General features: G+C 45.1%; 1 protein-coding gene across 1 annotated transcript; it reads left to right on the forward strand.

The window, feature by feature from the left end:
* LOC108676785 lies at positions 1-13,382 on the forward strand. The gene is made up of 4 exons (XM_047883753.1): positions 1-153; positions 6,418-11,832; positions 11,976-12,569; positions 12,734-13,382. The coding sequence occupies exons 2-4, from the start codon at positions 6,643-6,645 to the stop codon at positions 13,346-13,348; spliced, it is 6,399 nt and encodes a 2,132-aa protein (XP_047739709.1). The 5' UTR covers positions 1-153; positions 6,418-6,642; the 3' UTR covers positions 13,349-13,382.
* Positions 13,383-21,501: the final 8,119 nt, after the last annotated feature.

Below are 21,501 nucleotides of genomic sequence, written 5' to 3' on the forward strand. Positions count from 1 at the left end.
TGGGGTAGGGTGTGCGAGTTTTTGTCTGCAACGCGATCCACTGTGTTATTCCCCCTGGTAGTTTGTGCCACCTGCCCCTTCCGTTCCCATGTTTTGTCGCTTTATTGGATTAATTTTAGTGATTCTATCTTCTGAGGACCTAAAGAACCACTGGTGAGTACCAAGTAACAAGGCATAGTGTTAGATGGAGAATTAAGTTGATGTGTGTCGTGGTTGCGAACTGACCGACTCAGAAACACCACCTAACCGTCGCGGTCGTGTTCTTCGGCATTGGTGAGATAGTTTCACCGGAACCAACGCCTCATGATGACCTTTGCCTCAACTTCTGTTACTTAGGAGCACGTTTTGCTGGTGTGCGTGAAATTATTCTGTTATACTCAGTTGATGGAGAAATTTAATTTACCTACGCATTAACTTAGTTGAAGTGTTGAAGATAATATTAATACTAAGTAATAGTCATTGAGTTATGTACTATTTAGAAGACGGTTCCTAACTTCCTAAGATTATCTTGAAAACAAAATTAATAGTTCAAGTATCAAAAATGTATACGTAGTTTAAACGTGAACTGAGTTTTCTATTTATTCTGATAATTATAAATACCTATGTAAATTTCCTTCATTGCTAGCATTTCTGTGTATAATTTTTGTTTTTACCATTCAATTCATTACCGCACAGGTAACCTGAGTTTTGAGAAATATTACTAGACAATGCATGACAATGGCATGTGCTGGCAAGTCTGCTGCTTAGTCAGCAATATCAGCATGCATGCCTTTGGTCGGCTGCATAGTTTGCATCCTGCATGCATTGCATGCCTTAGGTTAGGTTAGGTGTGCTGTCTGCTGCTATCACAGTCATCAGTTTAAATTACGGATTTAATGGACGAGCTTCGAACCTTTCCCAAATTTGCGATCATCTTAGAATCTACATGATGACTACATCATCAAAGCGGTTCACTTGCCTGCTCATGGTTCACTTGGCTGCTTACGGTTCACTAGTCTGCTCGGGGTTCACTAGCCTGCTCGTGGTTCACTGGCCTGCTTGCGGTTCACTTCGCTGCTTGTGGTTCACTAGCCTGCTTGCGGTTCACTTTGCTGCTTGCGGTTCACTTTGCTGCTTGTGGTTCACTAGCCTGCTCGCGGTTCACTAGCCTGATCGCGGTTCACTAGCCTGCTCGTGGTTCACTTTGCTTCTTGTGGTTTACTAGCCTGCTCGGGGTTCACTTGCCTGCTCATGGTTCACTAGCCTGCTCGCGGTTCACTTGGCTGCTTGTGGTTCAGTAAGCCTGCTCGCGGTTTACTTCCCTGGTTGCGGTTCGCTGTATCACCTTCACGCTCCCAGTTTATCCCATCAATTGATCCCGTCTCTGCACCAAAAGTGAGTGAAAAGTCAAATATCAGTTCTAGGCATTGGCTGGTACTGAAGCTTTTTTAATGGTTTTAGAATCTTAACGTTTCTTTGAATTCTGAACGTGAAGTTCGACAAGCTTGCATTAAAATTCATACGGGGTTGAATCCGCGGCATACGAAAATTGTGATGGCACTACAGAAAGCGTACGTACCAAACAACGCTTGGAAAAACTGGTATTTAATTAAGAGTTTTATCGTCTTATGATTCAGTTAGTTAGTGTTCATCACAACGAGATGCATGCATGGGTAAGCATGGCTAAGCGTGTGGTGCATTGTGGTGCGGAGAACACTGCGCTGTTCTCACGCCTGCCATCAAGACGCTGACTCAGCAACTGGTGGCGGCGAGCTGACACCAGCGGGAGTGGTGCTGCAGGCGAGCTGAAAAAAGCGGTGGTGATGGTGCTTCAGGCGAGCTGAAAAAAGCGGTGGTGATGCTGCAGGCGAGCTGACACCAGCGGTGGTGGTGCAGGTGAGCTGACACCAGCGGTAGTGGGGGCATGTCAGTCATGCAACTGCAGGTGACCTGTTACAGAGTGTGACAGTCTGGGATGTGTTTGACACATTTCTGACAGTCGCTGTCATTTAAAAGCTGTTTTTACTGATAGTTGTCTATCCTAATAGTGGCTGTCATTCCTGATATCTCATCCATGGAAATTTTGCCACAGCTGATAGTCTGTGACATGCCTAACAGTTCGTGACATACATGACATTCTATGACTGGCCTGCTGGCGACATGTGACATGTCTGTCACATGTCTGACTGTAAGCGATGACATGACTCGTTCTCTGCAGCGCTGTGACGTGCACAGCAGAGTTGTGATGTGGGGGCGTGACTGTCATCCCACTGTTGCGGTAGCGGGTCACCCTAATGCCGTAACGCTACATCAACTTGTTACTCTACAGTGAACACCCTACCGTGTATACCGTATTACCCTGCCGTGTTATCCCACCGTGGATGCCTTCCCCCTACCGTATTTACCGTGTCTCCCTACCGTAAATGAACTGCATATCGAGCCTCCCACTCCGCCACTATTTCTCGTACCCAATTAATTCTCCGTTCTCCTCATTCTGATAACGCGCCTGTGGAGGCGTGTATGTATATTATATGGCTTCCTACATCTCCTCCCCTCCTCCACTCTTCACGTTTCATGCCCCCATTGTTCTCCGATTTACCCCCTCCTATTCCATCCCTAATATTCCACCCCCCTTTTCCCCAACCCTCCTATTCCACCCCTCTTTCCCCAACCCTCCCTACCGCGGTGGAGATGCTTCCTCAACCGGAGACGCCTCTGCTTCCGGTGCTGCCTCCTGCCTCCTGTTGGCCGTGCCTTCTACAGCATCCTGATGGTGCTGCCGGCTGATAATGACGTCCTAACTCCCTGCTGTTGTCTCTTGCCTCCCGCTGCTGCATCTTTCTTTACCCTGTTGCAGCATTCGCTTCTTGCTGCATCTTGCAGCCGCCTAATAGCTCATTCTTCTCTCTCGTACTGCAATCCGCTGCATCCTGCTAGCTCCTTACACTCCCGTCTCATGCTATCGCCTCATGCTACCGACTCCCGACTCGTGCTGTATATGATGAACTAGATGAAGCGATGCTTGTACTCTACCGCGTCTCGCACGCAATGTTAGCCGGCTTATCGGCAAGTGTTGACAGACGAAGTCTCTGGATGCACGAGGACCGCCTTACGCGAATGCTCTGCTCGGAGGCTGCTGCTCGTACCGTTGTTATAAGCCAGTTAACATAGATATGGACGTTTAAAATATAAAAAATAAATTATATAATTCGTTTCAAATAATGCACATTCGACCGTCAGATAGCGAGCTTGCCTGACCCTCTCCGTGGTTCCTGACGACAACTGGCGTTAATGCTGCAGAATTGATGACAATTCCCCTCTGATAGGAGCGAGTTACTCACAAGGCGAGGGTTGAGGCCGTGTTGATTCACCACTTGACTCACGGCAGCCTCACAACTCGGTGGCTGCATGGGGCTGATGCTGTGGCATGGGTCTGATGCTGTGGCATGGGTCTGATGCTGTGGCATGGGTCTGATGCTGTGGCATGGGTCTGATGCTGTGGCATGGGGCTGATGCTGTGGCATGGGTCTGATGCTGTGGCATGGGTCTGATGCTGTGGCATGGGTCTGATGATGTGGCAAGGGTCTGATGCTGTGGCATGAGTCTGATGATGTGGCATGGCCTGATGCGATGGCATGTTTCTGATGGTGTGACGAGGGCTCGATATAACTCGTGCCTATGTCCACTTTTTTGGTCTCGTGTAAATTGAACTATTCCAACCTGAGTTTGGAGTTCCCGTTTTACCGCCCATGCCAACGGACAAGTGTCCGCGGTTTTCCTTCTCAGCAGTGAAGCTGCATCATCTAATCTTATACCGTGTTATTTTGTTGTTGAATGCCTGCCCCTTTTGCTGTTGCAGACCGGTCCTGTTGCTGCTGAGTGCCAGCCCTGCTGCTGTTAAATTTAGGCCCTGTTGTTACTGAATATCGGCCCTGTTGCTACTGAAGACCGGCCCTGTTTTTGCTGAATGTCAGATCAGTTGGGCTCCGTGACCCCTCAAATCAGGAGCACATTATCTTATTTATCTATAGTGGCGGCCACGATGGGGGTGGTCAGTATGAAGATATCGCGCGTTGTGTGGGTGTTCGTGGTTAGGCATTTATTCATTTGATTATATTTTACATATTTTTCTAGGAGTCTGTTCACGCTTGCTCTTCTACTGCTTGTATCGATCAACTACTTACGTTTCAACTCGTTATTTCACCAAGGAACTTTTCATCCATCGAGTGACTTTTTGTGCATGTTTTATTCCTTTTCAAGCTGACCGTTCATTAATATTAAATGTGTATGGAAACACTCAGGCATTTGCATTTTTCGGCATCTTAGGGTGTGGAGGAGGTGTATAATAAATGGAACATCAGGAGGTGTAAAAGTCGCATCATGGGCAATGAGTTGAGGTATAACAATTCATCAAGAGGTGTGGATTTGGCCTAATGGGGCATGAGTTGAGGTATAACATGCATCAAGAGGTGTGGATTTGGCCTAATGGGGCATGAGTTGAGGTATAACATGCATCAGGAGGTGTGGATTTGGCCTAATGGGGCATGAGTTGAGGTATAACATGCATCAGGAGGNAACACGTGCCTGCACCTGTGCTACGTGCACACATAACACGTGCCTGCACCTGTGCTACGTGCAGACATAACACGTGCCTGCACCTGTGCTACGTGCACGCATAACACGTGCCTGCACCTGTGCTACGTGCACACACAACACGTGCCTGCACCTGTGCTACGTGCACACATAACACGTGCCTGCACCTGTGCTACGTACACTAAGCACTTCATGCACTAGGACTTTTCAGTCAGCCTGTCTGTCAATTAAGCCGAGACTCGGTGACCGAACGTAAGGCTTGACACAAAAAAAAGTAATTGTGTTTTAAAACGTGAGTGCTTCTCTTTTATTAGTTTCAAGTTTTGGTGTCAGTATCAGTATTTATTACCCATACATTTCTTATATTATTATATGTGTCGTGTCCTGGCTGTTGGATTAGCGAGGTAACATTTTTATTATTTGAGCAGCAGCGCTGCGGATAACTCGAGGCGCCTGAATTAAAGCCTACTGTGGCAGCGCAAGAAATGAGCCAGACGTTGTCCCAATAGCGATGCATAATTCGCTTTCTGTGGGTCATCCTATCCCTGTTTTCTGAGGAAAAATGGCGTATTTGTGCTACGCTCAGAAAGTGTGTCACTCCTTGGACAAAGAGACCCATTCGTTTTTTTCAGTGTGGCAGCGCAAGAAACGATGCTAATCTTGATCACGTTGGGTCATGGCTTACACACGGCACTCGATGCTATAAAAAATGCGATAAACGACTTGAAGTTCAATGTTCGTATATTATTTTTACTAAAGTTCAAATCCAAATGGCTTTCTTTGTAACATAACCTATTTCAATTAAGAGTCGAACCCTAAACATACTTTGTATTGCCTGAACTTTGTTGGTAGGTTTATCCATTTTATACTTTTTCGAGTTGTATGGTGCCTTTAGAGGAACGTTTGTCTGCCACTTGCTGTTATTAGCTCAGGACAAGCTACTTATCTGGTATCATTAATTACCACAGGAGAGAAGGTAACAGAACTGAAAAAACTGAACTGAATTCAAAGGACGCAAATCACCTCAGAAGTAAACTGGTCTACAAAATCAGCTGTTAGGTCTGAAGTATTTCATGTTCAAGCGAAGCCTTTTGATTTATATATGAACGATTGGTTTTGATGATGATTAAGCCATGATTTTATTTTTAAAATAGTTTTTGACTTGATGGTACATAACCATTTCATTTATAAATAGCAGTTTATGTTGTCATATAGGGTATACCGATAATGATTTCAGTTGTCGATTGCCGTGTTTCATTCACTGATAATTCAATTAGACAGCAATTTCCTTGTATTTGCTTTAACAATCTGATTCAGGGATAACATTTTTTTATTTAACGATAACAATTTTCTTCAACGCAGCAGTTTTGCCAGAGTGATGGTGCTAGTATGAGGTACCTGCCTGGCTGTCCTCTGTTAACTGCTCACAAATATAAGCTCAAAGGAAATTTTAACGAGGAAGTAGCATTAGGAAATTCGCAGATCATTCAGGCTTTTTCTGCCCCCAACGTGCTTGCGTTTGTGAGGATGAATCATATATATCGTTCTAGGGAGAGCAGTCCTTATCAAGTCCCAGGAGACAGTGAGGATTATATCCTAAAAAATATTGGTTTGATAAGTATAGGTATCTATATATACCTACTCATCAAACTTTCATGTATCCACCTAATTCATCCAACTTGCTTGAGTACTATGTATTCCTAACTCATACGATTTTAAAATACATGGCTGAGATCTATTGCTTACTAACGTTATTCCCATTATGTGTTTATGGCCATCTTGTGTAGAGTTTACTATTTTTCACGTTTAAGTATTTGTTTTTCTCACAATTTTGCGTTTTTGCAGATTGCGGAGGATGAAGGATCGCGGGTCGAGAGGTCTGGCGTTGTTCAGACGTCGCGACGTCGCGTCTACCGACGCTAGTAACGTCAACGTCGCGGCGTGGAGTGACGCAAATAACGCAAACGTTCCTGTTAAAAGTGATGTTCATCGCAACGATATTGTGTCCTCGCGCTCTACGGGCTGGTATGCCTCACCCCAGAATGGGGAGGCCAAGTACAAGAGGGCTTCATGGTCCGCCTTCCCGCCCCATCTCGAGGACATGGGCGTGATGGGGGAGAATTCCACGCCCCCCGCCAGGCGACACATCCCCAGCAGAGAGTTGCGCGCTCGCACAGTATCGAAAATCTCGAGCAAAGTGGCGGTGCAAATTTGGGCAGCACTGAAAATCTGAAAAAATCCAAAAAGAAAACCGGTTTTGGGAGCTTAAGGTTTACGCCCGCCTTTCTAAGGGGGTCAGCTAGCAGCTTCAAAGACCTGTTCTTGGGACTCGGAGGACGCGGTAAAGGATCTTCTGACAGTCTCCATCAGACCGGCGCAGGCCATCAGCAGCCGGATGCTCGATATCAACAGTCGGGAGCCTTGCTTCATCCTGCAGGTATTCAGCACCAGTCAGCCACAGCTTACCATCAACCTGGAGTTGTCCATCATCCAGAAACTGTTCTCCAGCAGCCTGGTTCCTCAGGGTATCAACTTCCTGGACGGCGACACAGCCTAGGCAGCCGCCAGCAGACGACTGGCAAAAGTGGTAATCCAGTTGACGCAAGTTTTGACTCGCATGTTTACAGCAACCGTTCCCCTGACGTCAGCTATGCTCCGGAGGGACAGTGTCAGCTGTGCGGCAGCGACGCCAGCCTTCACTCAACCATCGGCTGCCGGCGCCTGCGTGGCTCTAACCTGACCACGGGGGGCGGCGGCCCTTTGATTAGTGAGATGCGTGAACGTCTCAACGATGACGGCTCCCGGAACTGGTTTGAGTTCAGGGACGCTACGGGCGTGGGCTGCCGCAACTCGGGCGTCTTCACGGTGCTGGAGGAGGACGAGAACGAGACTTCATTCGAACGAATCTCGAGGTCTCCACCTGCACATCCCCAGCAGAGCAGTACTCCAGCCAGCGCTTCGCTCTCCTGTGACGCTACCAAAGAAGAGGGCAAAAGATCTCGTGCTGCCCGAGTGCTTTTCGCCCAGCCAAAACGCGGCAATCAAGAAGGGAGTAATGCAATCAATAAATTTGGTCCGGTCGTTTCTTCTCCTGCTAAATCTGATGTGTGGCACAACGGAGGGCATGCCGGTGCTCATCAAAGGCAAATTGGGTCCTCAAATCTAGAATCTGTGCAAGTTGTCAACGGGTATAATAACCTCAGCGGTTATAACGACCGTAACGAACATCGTGTGACTCAAGCCCCGCCGCCAGCGTGGACGAGAGGGCCTCACAGTAAGGCACAAGAACCATCGTGTCGGACAGGCGGCCTCATCGCGACCACCTCGCCCGCCTGCCCGGCTACCCGCGACAGGAGTAACAGCGTGGCCGTGGGCTGCCGTGACGGTGGTCGTCGTAACGGCGTTCCTCTAGCCGTCACCACGGACCTGGCGTCATCGTTCACTGGGGGATCTTACAACGACGTTCGTGCCATGGGTCCCGCTTCCAACTGCTCTGCAAAAGACACGCACTCCTTCGGTAAAGAAAACATTTTACCCGAGATTAAAAACTCAAAGAAAGTGAGTAAATCTAGTAGTTTCAGACAAAGCTTGAGTTTAATCAGCGCCAAGTCTTTCTTGCCGATGCTTGATAGTAAAAAGAAAGCAAGTAAGGGTAACGCAAAAGTTAATGGCAGTATAGAAGCCAAATCTGCAGTAGTTACATCATCAGGGTTTGATCCATCGACGCGTAGTGCAAACGATGGCGACGACAGCGACGACCCGAGTGTGTCGTTCATTAGTGACATGCGACGTCGTAGTTTACGGTGCTCTGGCGCTACTGATTTTATAAGGACAGGTTCAAAGAGGGGGCTGTTCTCGCGCGGGCCCTTGCGCAGTTCAGCCAAATCTACGACTTACTCGCATCACTCTACCTCCTCAACAGGCACTGACCAGACCTCAGTGCACTCAGCGGATCGATGGTATTCATCCACGAAACTGGACACTTCCTTCAGCTATTTAGCTTTCAACAAACGCCGCTTCAACAAACTCACGAGCTCGTGCCGAAGCACCCAGTCGGCCCCGGCGTCTGAGGTTTCCCCCGGTAGGGGGATGAGGAAAGTCCCTAATGAAGCCTGGCGGGGAGGGAGCGTCGAGAAGATCCCGGAAGAGAATAACCGTCACGCAGAGCCCGAGCAAAAGTTGCGGTGTTATGAGAACCTCACAAACGGTAGCGGCCAGACATCCAATTCAGCGTCCAACATCAATTTCAGCGAACCAGCTGCACTCTATGAAGGCGCTTCTTCAAGTCATATTCGTTCAATTGAGTCTGATAGACTGATGATTCGTAGTTCTATCCGAGGTGTTCTCCCTCAGCCTGCCTTAGACATCGTCTCTAATTCATCCTTGGCTTTCCTCCCTAAGCCTGCGTTGGGTGTCCTCAACGACCGCGGGGTGCGTAGCCATGATCTGTCTATTAGAGTTACTCCCATGAAGGCGAATAAGAAGAAGAAACGACGCACGAAGAGGAAGTCTAAAACTTCCGACAAGGAGAAACCCGGCGAAGGCCGAGTTAAAAATCGCATCCTTGAACGAGGTGCCTATTCTGAACAGTCCATGACCAAACCCGAGGCTACTCATAATGCACATGTAAATCCTGGTCGCAACAACGAAACTACAATGGTTGGAAGTAATACTGCCGCCGGTGCTGTCGGACATCACGCATTTTCTCATGGTTTGAGCGAAAATAATTCTGAAAGAGCTCTTGTTCCCCGAAATATTGAGACCCAGTTGGTACCCGCCAACTTCTGGTCGGGTATGGGCAATGTTCAAGAGGCTCCCCACGCTGTGGGTAACTCAGGTGTTTCGGGTATGGGCAATGTTCAAGAGGCTGTGGGTAACTCAGTTGTTGCTGCCCCACCACCCACCTCGTGGTCCACGCACCCACCGATGAGCGCCCCACCTCAGTTCTGCTGTGGAGCGTCGCCATGCTGCCCTCACGAGTGGTCTGTGAGCGACGCTTGTTGTGCCCCACCATCGTGTTGTACAAGTTGTCCTTCGCAGTCCACTGGCCTTTGTCCCTCTAGTCTTCGTCTCTACAATCCTTCTAGCCCTCCTGTTTCTTGCCCTACTCACTTTATTGGTGTTTTTCCAACTCCCTTATCTGGACTTACATCTCCAAACGCCGCCACTTTTTGTTCAAGCCATGCCAATTCCTCTTGTGAAATTTGCCATTCTAGTTCTCTCAGTCCTTCTGGAATTTGTTTTTCTAACTCATCTGGACCTACTCCATCTCGTCCCGCTGGACTCTCCTCCTCTCAAACATCTGGACTTACACCCCCTCACCATTCTGGACTCACCTCCTCTTGTCGTTCTGGACTTCCTCCCTCTCACGCCTCTTTACTCACCTCCCCTCACGCGTCTGCACTGACTCCATCACGCCCTTCTTTCACATGTCCCTCAACGTTTCTTGTGGACAGTTCAAGCCCGCGCCACACGCCTAACATTGCCAGGCCTTCAGGATTCGGAAGATCATTTTCTTCACCCGGAAACGTTGACATGGTTCCTTCTAGCGCCACGAAGAGCGTCGTGAGCGGCTCTTGTTATCCTGTTCCTGTGAGGCCAATGCCTGAGCCTGGTCACGATCACTCATCCCCTAGAAAGTTTACTGATCGGCAGCCTGGATTTGTACTTCCTCTTAATCTTAATGAAGAATCCAAACGAGGTCCTAATAACTTACGTCTGGATCTTGCGTCAGACCCACTGTCACCGTCACCCTCGTCGGCGAGTTATGCATCCCCCAGCTACTTCCAGAAATGCTTTGCGCCGCCACACGTTAGCGAAGTCTACGCCGCGCCCCTGGACAGCACTGACGGGGATAAGAAGGAGCCTCTAGAGTTGTACATGCAGCCTCTTAGTCCCGGTCTCAGGGAGGTCACGAAGTTCGTGGATAAGATATGTGCTAAGATTCAGTCGCCCCATTACGTTAATACAACGAATAAGTCTGATTATCTCCGTTCAGTAAGTTCTGGCCACGCGCTTCCTATATGGGACAGCGAGGAGCTGAAGGAGGAGGAAAGTAATCCTCGTGATGAAGAGCATTCCGCCCTGAGGTTGTGTAAAAGTTTGCAGAAATCCCGAGAGTCTGTTCAGGGGCTAAGCTATTCCACCAGCCCTGCTTCTACCTCCTCTTCCAGTGCCATTCACTACAAGAAAGAGATAACAGCACCTGATGGTGATGAAAATCTGAACCTGAATTCGAGATCCCACTCTTGCCAGTCAGTCAACAGGAGCCGTCCTCCGTCCGAGCACTCGCGTCGGTCTGACTATGTCCCGAGCCAGTCATCTGCTAAAATCCTGTCATCTTATCAGTCAGGATCAAGCAGTCAGTCCCTGGCCCAGTCAGTGGACTACAAGTCATCTACTAGTCTCGCGTCTTGTCTGTCACAAGTCTCACTCGGTTGCGAGTCTCAAAGCAGAGTTCCTGGAAGTGCCAGCTCGAGGCGCAGCGAGTCTTGCGGCGGACGAAGCTCTGCGTCCAGCAGCGTGGCAGGACTTCCAGAACTCTTCGGTGGCAGTCCATGTGGCACTGCTTCCGGTGTCAGCACCATGGAGTCTGCAAGTAACACTCCTAATCCTGTCCATCAAACTTCCGTTAAATCAAGAGCCAGGAAAATGAAGAAGGCTTTAATGGAGACCGTAAACGACGATACAATGACCGAACCTCTGTATGAGAACGGCGCCAATTTTTGCGTCAACAATTATTTCTTTGACTGCCAGGAAACGGGGAAAAATGCTCTAAATAACGCAGAAAGAATCGGATCCTTGGATAAAATGTCTCAGGCTAAACCCCTTTCAGGAGTGTTGGAAGAAGAGCGATTCAATGGAGACTCGCAATCTCTCTCACAGAAAGATCGCTCTAGCGAATATATCTCTAGACCAGCCGAACAATTCGACCCGGGTAACGAAACTTGGGAAGAACGTTCAGTGGATCGTGCGTTGTACTCGTTCTTCCCAATGGCGCACAGCAGCACCTTTCCTGGCGCCGATTCAGCGTCGGATGACCGCATCAGTGAGACGTACTTCCGGCCTTGGAGCCTGAATGACAGAGAGGCCCTCGCATCCGCTGCACAAACATCTCCCGAGCGGCAACTGTTGCCTGCCTACGGCGGTGAAGCACGGAATCGCTCAAAATCGAGTAACCATCGCCAAAAATGGTATCTATCCGACGAAAACTGGCACGACGGCTCTGAAAGTCCGGACAGCGACTACGAAAGGCGACAGGTAAACATTGTATTCTACTGGAATACAGTTATTTGACATGTGTAAAAATGCATATTGTAACTAAGATTCACTTAGTGTTGAATCGTATGGTATTTCATATGTAATACTGAGTAGTATATTATTAATGATTATTTTATACACAGATGTCTCCACATCCTCACGAGGACCTGGCACCTCCCCTGCCTCCACCTCTTCCCCGCTTCGTCTTGGATGCCGTCGCTTCCAGGTCCCCTCCACCAGCCCCACCACCAGCTCCTCAACCAGGCTCCCATCCAGCCCCTACATCAGCTCCCCAACTAGCCCTCTCACAAGCCCCTCCATTTATTTCCAATTCCTCTCCCGTCATCTCGTGTTCGGGCTCCCACGCTCCCCACTCCCCCAGCTTGACCTTGTCCCTCCCCAGCCTCCCCTCATCGTTTCCTCCCCAAACCTCATCGTCAGTTTCTCCATCAGCTTCCTCCGGCGCGCAGGATCCCTGGACTTGTTTTTCTTCCTTACCGAAACATTTGCCTGAAACTAAACAACAGGCGGTTCATGATGCTCAGCAGGCGATTCATGAAACTGGTAGCGATTTGGTCAGCACTTCAGTCAGCACTTCAGTCAGCACCTCAGTCATCACGTCGGTCAACACGTCAGTCAGCACCTCAGTCAGCACGTCGGTCAACACGTCAGTCAGCACCTTAGTCAGCTCTCCCATCAGCAACAAGCCACAGTTCCAACAGCTAAGAGCTGATCTGGTGAGTTTACTTACAGCATAGCCACCTTCAGAATAGCCACTCTCTGCATAACAGCTTTTAGAATAATCACTGTCAGCATAATAACGCTCTGCACAACCAACATAATCTCCCTCAGCATCAATAGTGTCCCCTTTAATGATGTGCTAATGGTGCTTTTTTTACAGATGCAGCTGAAAGCCGACGACCGGCAGCTGCTGGAGCACCTGCTGCAGCTGCACGCGCGAATCAGGCAGCTGAGTGGGCTGCCCTTCGTCTCGCCGCCCCCCTCGCCTCCTCCTGCCCTCCGCCCCACCACCGCACACGCCTTCCTCAGAGGCATCCCCCCATACTCTCCTCCAGCCCACTCTTCCTCCCCTACAGTCTCCTCTTCCCCACCCGCCCCAGAATCCGTGTCATGTGGTCTAGACTCCCCGGGCACATCCCCGCACACTCCCCCCGCACTGAACACTCCCCCTTTCTCCCCCACGGCTTCAGGAGGAGCCATGTCCCCAGGAGAGGCCCCATCCCCAGAACCCATCCACGCAAGCCTCGCCGACCTCGGCATCTGTCGTCGCGCCGACCTGACGACGGACGTTGACTACGAGAACGTCGCCAGTTTCCGTAACGCTTCGTCCCTCGTCACGTCGCCCAGTGTCGCCTCATCGTCCTCGTCCATGCAGGAAGTGCGTCCCGTCCCTGTCGTCCCGGTGGCGGCCGTGCGTTTTAGGGACGAGGCTGGGACGTCACGGAGCCTCGACGGTGACGTAACGGACGGCGTTAACCTCGTCACGGTCCTCTGACCGTTCTTCTTGTCTGCTTAGAGCTTGTTATTCTTCCTCGAATATTCTTTCTCAAAAAGACCTTTCTCGTAAAAACCTTGTATCGTTCACGTAGAACATCGTCGAGTCTCATGATAACTATATTAACTTGACCTGAAGCCGTAGAAGGCAGTACCCTGTTGTCTACCAAAAATCCGTGCCTTATTGTGGTGCCTACTGTCAGGTATTTGTTCCATCAGGACTTTGCTTTGTTTCATAAGAAGTTCAGAGCTCATTTTCGTTCAATGAGAATTTGTTTCATAGGCTCGTCTGCTCCGCTCACGTCTTCTTGGGCAGTCCAAACGAATAGCAGGTCGTTTTCTTCTGGCAATTCAGACACAGTTTTTGCAATGGGGCAGTTTGGGGACTTCTCATTCATGATTTAATTTCTTTTATTATGAAGTTAAACTTGATATATTGCAATTCAATGTTTGTATTGAATAATTGTAAAAGTTATTGTATTATGACTCGTGGTTGTGATTCATTGTGCCTTCAATTAATGGAAGATTACTGATCTTTGTATATTAAATATATAAAATATTTTATATTGGTTCTACTCGATGAAACTTCAGCGGCAAATTCGGCAGCTGTATAGATAGGTAAATACATTGCTTATTAATAAATGATGAAGAGGAGAAATACGCGACATTTTTCTCTTCTCGTGCTCTTGTGTGGGATCTTGCTTGCTCATGGCTCGCTTGGGTGAGTTGTAAAGTGCTTGGCTGTTATGGGAGATGCGTTGGAAAAAGCTAAGCTGCGTTATAAAACGATTGTTTGCGTTGGTAGAAGCGTTGTAAAGCAGCACTTGTCTGCGGTGGTAGATGCGTTGTAAAGCAGCACTTGTCTGCGGTGGTAGATGCGTTGTAAAGCAGCACTTGTCTGCGGTGGTAGATGCGTTGTGAAGAGCAGGGCTGCGCTGTAAAATTTGAGCGGCGTTTTAAACGCTTGGCTCGATCTCAGTAAATTTTACGGATGTTAAAGGAAGATAATTTTTACATTTTAGGGATCATTAGCTCCTGATTTTGCACTGTCACGCTATGATGATCTCGATGTTTCCTATTACTGATCTTCTTGCCTCAAACGCGTTCTCAAGTTTGATGAAAGGTATGCTAATTTTTGTTCAATGTTAGAGGTTTTCGTTATTTGATTGCTTAGTGGAAGCTTTTGTTTCGTCAGAACAAACAAATTAATTTTAATGGAATTTTTTTATATTAATCTCATTCCAAGTCAGTATGTGAAGTAATTATTTTGTAGCTGTATTTCCTGGAGATCCTCATGTTCCACCTACACAACCCGCGTGTGTGGTGATGACGGTGTGTGGTGATGGCGGTGTGTGGTGATGACGGTGTTTGTGGTGTGACGACGGTGTGTGTGGTGATGACGGTGTGTGGTGATGACGGTGTGTGTGGTGATGACGATGTGTGGTGATGACGGTGTGTGGTGATGACGGTGTGTGTGGTGATGACGGTGTGTGTGGTGATGACGGTGTGTGGTGGGTTTGATGTTTAATTGTTTGAGGTAAACCAAATTAGGTGAAATGCTAATACTTTCTTTAATAATTTTTCTGTACATCGGAATTCTTGACCAATATTTAGTTTGCCGTTTTACCTGATTGTTTTGTTCCGTCTGAGCGGGACAAACAAGTTCTGATGTAATGGATTGTTGAATGTCGTCATTAAGCTCATATGTTTAACTGCATTGCACATCAGCGGCTCTGTGGCGATTAGTTCACGAATAGTTTGGCTTTACATTAGGCTGTGATGTAGTCTCGTAATGTGAAGTTAACCCTTGGCAATATTGTGCATGGTGTACTGGCATTAAAGGTTCGACTCTCATTACATTTCATTTATTGCTATTATTAAAACTATTCATGAATTTAATTTTTATCATTTGAGATTTTTTGTTACATATCGATCATTGTGCAGGTATTCAACGCAGTTATTCAGCTCTGTTGCATATCTCTTAATTATTGAAGATCGTAAGTTGCTTTAGCTTTTGTGCCTAAAAATCGGAAACATAAGCTTTATTTTGCACCAGTCTTGCCGTCACCATTACACTGTTCTCTGTTCAAGCGTTTTTGCGTTCATTTTGTTACTATTCTGGCCATGCCAATGGAATTGTTCTGTTACAACAGATAAGTTACTTTTAACCCTCATGCGTGTTGTAAGGAGTGAGGGTAACCGTGAGGGGTAACCACCGCAGTTACCCTCTCACCACTGAGGCTCGTCCTCGTCTTGTATTGCGTCCGTTGACGCTGTTATTTATTCACCTAAGGTGAAATAACCTTTATTCACCTATGGTGAAATCATCTTTATTCACCTAAGGTGAAATAACCTTTATTCACCTAAGCTGAAATAAATTTTATTCACCTAAGGTGAATAAAGAAATTGAATTCTTTACTTTATTACAGGTGTTGTACTACCGTCTTGTTACAGAGGATATCACATTATTTGAGTCTTTAGCGGATATTGCGCCGATTTTTCCTGTTGTTGAAGGAAATCGAGGGATACAATAACTATAGCGCGTAGATGCTGTATTGTGTCCACAATTGTTGGAGCAGGAGCGTTGCAATTCTTATTAATATTGTGTACGCGGCAATTGTACTGGAAATTGTATCAAAATACAGGGGATAATGCGTGGATAATCACGTTGTTGTTTCCCTGGAAATACATTGAATATTGCAATGTCTATTTGTTATTCCCTTTTTTTTTGCGTGGATGTCATTAAGCTCAGCAGTTACTTCGTCTATTGTATTGATAGACCTTTAATTGTTTTCACGGATATTAATCTGTCAAATATTCTCTTCCGATTTTTATTTCATATTGCAATGTCGGTGTACATTCTATTAGGATATTGAACTGATCTTGTGATGCCAAATATTTTAGTCGTATATTGAGTGAATTTTGACGAATGAATCCGTTCTCATAGGAGTTCCTTGTGCGGTAATGTCTTGCTCAATCTTCTTCGAGGACAGAGGCAGGATATCTCGCCAACGTCTTGTGCAGTTCTCATGTTGGACTTTCAATGGAAGAACTTGTAGGATATTTTGACATCTAGGATATCTTGATGTCAAAGGATATGCGGATGTGTAGGATATTCGGCCGTGTAGGATATTCGGCCGTGTAGGATATTTGGACTTGTAGGATATTCGGATGTGTAGGATATTCGGACGTGTAGGATATTTGGATGTGTAGGATATTCGGACGTGTAGGATATTCGGACGTGTAGGATATTAGGGCGTGTAGGATATTCGGCCGTGTAGGATATTCGGATGTGTAGGATATTCGGACGTGTAGGATATTCGGATGTGTAGGATATTCGGACGTGTAGGATATTNATTTACAGCTGTTGGTGAGTTGGTGTGAGGTATTTACAGCTGTTGGTGAGTTGGTGTGAGGTATTTACAGCTGTTGGTGAGTTGGTGTGAGGTATTTACAGCTGTTGGTGAGTTGGTGTGAGGTATTTACAGCTGTTGGTGAGTTGGTGTGAGGTATTTACAGCTGTTGGTGAGTTGGTGTGAGGTATTTACAGCTGTTGGTGAGTTGGGTGTGGGGTGTAAGGAGTACGAAAGTTGCGCTGGTCAGAATTTCATTAGCATTATAAGTCCACCTATAGTAAGCAACCTCTTCAGTATTTGTCACTTGAAAATTGTATTTATGGACGGGTGTTGGGAGCATTAATTCCATTTTCTGTTGTAGTATCGCTTGTGAGGCATATTGACAACTGAAATATTCAGTGAATTGGTGCCCAAAACTGAATGGAAATAGAAAGAAAAAAATCGAGAGCAATATTTTAGGAAATTATATAAAATTATATAGCATTTCACTCAAATCTGGCAGTTGGCACCCTAACGGATACAGCATTTCACTCAAATCTACCAGTTCAATCTCTTGGTTATGCGCGGTTTGTGATTTAAAAAAAATTGAGTTAAAAGTGATGTTGATGCTGAGACTGCTGCTGAGTCAGTGTCTGACTTTCTTTTTGTCTCTTACGCGTCCAGCGAATATTACGTTTCAATTACAGCTTCTCTGATCTTATATTCTATATATGTATATATTTAGCTATATTAGTGTAGGCTGGCAGAATTTCTTCTCTTAAACAAGCTTTGTTAAAGACGTTAATAAATAAAACTAATTCTCTGGTCTTTAACAAAACTTATTTAGCTATATTTATATAATATATATATAATATAGCTATATATACATAGCTATATTTGACACTGTGAAGAGGCATCAGAAAACGCGTAGAAAACAAGCACCGTGAATCCTCGGAATGCATTAACTTCTCTTTGAGAAAAGAGAGGAGTACTGAGCGCTGTTTACGCTTGGACGTGGAAGCTAGCAGTAAACAAACTTGCCGGGATGGCTATATGCGAACATTAATCTTCAAGTTCATTGACAGTTCCTGCGACCACCAACGTGAAGGCACAAGTTTTCGCTATACAAGTAACTGATTATCAACCAAAGCTAGAAAAAACAACGACACAAAAGTTGCCATCATTTATAATCGCACGGCAGAGCGTGAGCCGTAGGTATTCCTGGCTCTCTATTGTTGCTATGCAGTACCACTTAATTGTTAACAGCGATGGAAGCGTTGTTGTCTGAGTCTCGAAATGGAGATTATTGTAATAAATTACATTTATGAAAGATGACGTGACCGAATGCTCCCGATTGTTTGAAAATTGCAGTTAAATTATGATGAGTCAGAACTCAGAGGGCGATTCTTAAATATCAATAAAACATAATCATATTGCCAGATTTTCTCTGAATGATGCTCAATATTTTTGTGAAGGCTGAATCCAATATTGGCATAAAAAAATTTTAAATGCGTGTTTGATAAAAATTCTTCAATTTAAAGGGCTTTTAATAATGTTTTTTTTTTCGATTCGAGGCCTTTATTCGAAGCAAATTCTCTTCGCACTACACCTCCGTGTCGTCTTAATGGGAACATTTTGCTTAAAAAAAACTTATTTACCGGCGGATCATTTTGAAACTTGGTACACATATGTAGAACTGAAATAAAAATTTTTTTTTGTTCGTGTAAATTTTTAAAAATGAAAGAAAACGTGAAATTCATAAAAACGGCAAAAGGGGGTATTTTGGGGGTACTGTAAAAATCTCCCCATTCAATTACAGTGCGATTCCCCGACCACTTTTTCCAGATTCAATTTTTTTGGGTGGGGAAAAAAATAAATTTGTTAATTTTTCAATTTTTGCCCCCCCCCCATCCATTTTTCAAAACATAATCTAAACTGTAACGAAATACAAAAAAAGTGACCGCTGAATCGATAGATATTTTTGTACAAATCGAATGGTATATCTCTCAATGCTGTAGCATGAAAATCGTAGGAGGAGATAGATTTTTAAGATGGCGTATTTTGGAAATTTTAATTGCTCGTTGGAGACAAATAAGTAAATTTAATTGAAAAAAGAATAATATGCCCCCAAAATTGCTTGATATTTTAGCCCAAACTTTCCTATTGCCAATTATTTGCATTTAGGGTACTAGCACTCGTCTTCAAACTTATTCTTGTCGTTTTACGTGAATAATAAATTATATATGTGACTTTTTACATTAACATGAAAACAAATGTGCATTTTATATAAGATCTAAACGGCTTAACGCAAGAAACATTTAATGCACATCCGTGGTATTTGCTTTCTTGAACGCGCTTCGTTTGTGGCTTTCAAACGAGTGCAAACACTTTACAATTAACGTAAATAATGATCTATAAATATCATTTATTAAATGAAAATTTGCAAATTTTATTATAAAATGGTCATTTTATAAAAGTTCAAAACAGCCATACGCGAAAATTATTGCATGTACATCCATGGTAGTAGCTTTGTTGAACGTGTCTTGTTACACGCGTGGGACTCGAAAAAAAGTTTCGAAAGAAATCACTAAAACAAAATCCCGCACCTCGGCAGAAATCGTATATTGACGAGGACGAGGTCTGAACACCCTTTTAGTACCTCTCACGAAATTTGTACTTTTGGCGCCATTCTCTATGTTCCAGACCTGCCAGGAAGCTGAAATTTTGGCTCGTAATAGAGCTCGATTTCCTATATACGAATCAGGAGTCGGATTCCCGAAATTCCCCATGGGGAAGACACCAATCCCCAAAGAGTGGGAATTTTTTAAAAAATTCGCTAAAAATCAACCAGACCTTGCAAGCGCTTCAATCTTGGCTCATTTTCTTCTCTTAGGGTGGGGCATGTTTCCGGAACATCCTGACCCGATCTGCCGAAAAATGTGCCCCCCACGGGGGTCAAGGACTTTTTGGCAAAAATTCAAGGCGAAATAACTCGAAATCCGTGCTTCTCACAGGAACGTTTATTTAGATGAAAAATCATCCCCAGACTTGTTTTATGATATGCCGTTGGGAAAATTTCAAAATTAGAAAAAATTTTTTTTTTCGTGATTTTTGCCGGATTTTTTCAAAGTTTCTCCCCACCCCCGGGGTGGGGAAAATTTCAAACGAGTTATTCTCAGCCGGGATTAAAGCCACAGGCGCCAAACTTGGCACACATGTTGGGCATGATTGCAGGTATGCCATAATTTTTTTTGGGCCATATAGGAATGTTTTTGTGGCGACAACGAATTAAAATCTAATTTTCTTCAAATGAGTTTTTTGTGAGAACTGCGCAGTCGATCGTCACCAATTTTGACACGCATACAGGGACCATCGGCGTGTCTTATGTAAACTTTTTTGAGGGGGTCATCATTATGAATTTTTTCGAGAAAAAAATTCAAAACCGAAATATTTGAAAATTTTTGAAATTTTTTTTTTCAGTCAGAAAAAAAGCCACACGTCTCAAACTTGGTACACATGTTGACCATGATGGGAAATTTTGTTTGAGTTAAAATACGACAGTTGCAGAGTGAACTGATGATTACTCATAATGTGCCTGATGCTGCAATTGGATAGATTTAAATTATGCCTGTGGGTGTTGGAATATGCTTTTTGTGGGCGATATTTTGTTGGACTACCGAGGGTTATTATAGAGTTTAGTATTGGGAAAACGCGAGCCATTGTTTATGAGATATGTTGGCGTGACTGATGAATGATGAAGATTCGAGTGTTGCGATTGTTGTGATGGCTATTCTAGATTGATTATTTTGATAAGTGATAAGACATGGGAGTGTAAGAATATATTGTATTATGTGAATGATGGAGAGTGTATGGTGGGGTTGTTTGAAGTGAGTGAATTGGTGATGATGTGTTTGGAGAGAAAAGATTGCGCTAAATTGACTGATGAATTTGGTATATGTTGTTTATGATATTATTTCTTGTTGTTTTAGTTGTACGGTTTGTATATGTTTGTTGTATGTGTGTATTTTCTAGAGGGATGTCTGCGGTTGTGATGGTCCCGTGTATGCTGGTTAGTAGCTTTAAACGAGTGCAAACACTTTGCAATTAATCGGTTTTTGACCGAAATGCTCTTGACCACGTTTGAACACGGTTTTCATGACGTTGTTAGTTCAACGCAAAAGTTTTAGTTATGCTCATTTTATTTTCCTTCATATTTTTCCACTATGCCAACGAATAAATAATGTCTTGAGTGTAGAAATAGTGTAGTTTTAGAGCCAACACCTGTCTGCACAAATTTCGTCACTAAAGTTTAAAAGTCAACACCTGTCTGCAAGTCTTTTAGCAAAAATTTCTGAATGATGCAACCATACAAGGATTACATCATCATAATCTAAGCGGTTCCCTCGTCTATAGCCTCGCTTCCGGACTGGACTCTTGGGTCTGACAGCAGTCACACGTACGTCACAGGCTGACTCACAGCAGGGCTCCTAGCGCTGGGTTTTGTCTGTTTTTTTTTTTTGGCCGTCACCTGGGTGTCTGGGTGTATTTTTCTTTTAAATGGCAAAATCTGGGTTTTTCGTTAAGTTAATTTTAGCCAATAATATAATTGAAATATTGTCAATGCCTTAAATTTGATTATGCAGTCAATACACAATGAATGGAGCAACGCACTAACCGTCAGACTGTATATTGTCCCTAGCTGAGAGATGGTACTGGTATTGTACGCGTTCATTACCAGTATTGAACGCGTTCATTACCAGTCAAAGCAACGGTTCCCAACTTCTCGTCGTACACTTCAGTGACTTGACTTCACAGACTG

This window comes from Hyalella azteca, unplaced genomic scaffold (genome assembly GCF_000764305.2).
Source record: "Hyalella azteca isolate HAZT.00-mixed unplaced genomic scaffold, Hazt_2.0.2 contig13566, whole genome shotgun sequence".
NCBI lineage: Eukaryota > Metazoa > Arthropoda > Malacostraca > Amphipoda > Hyalellidae > Hyalella > Hyalella azteca.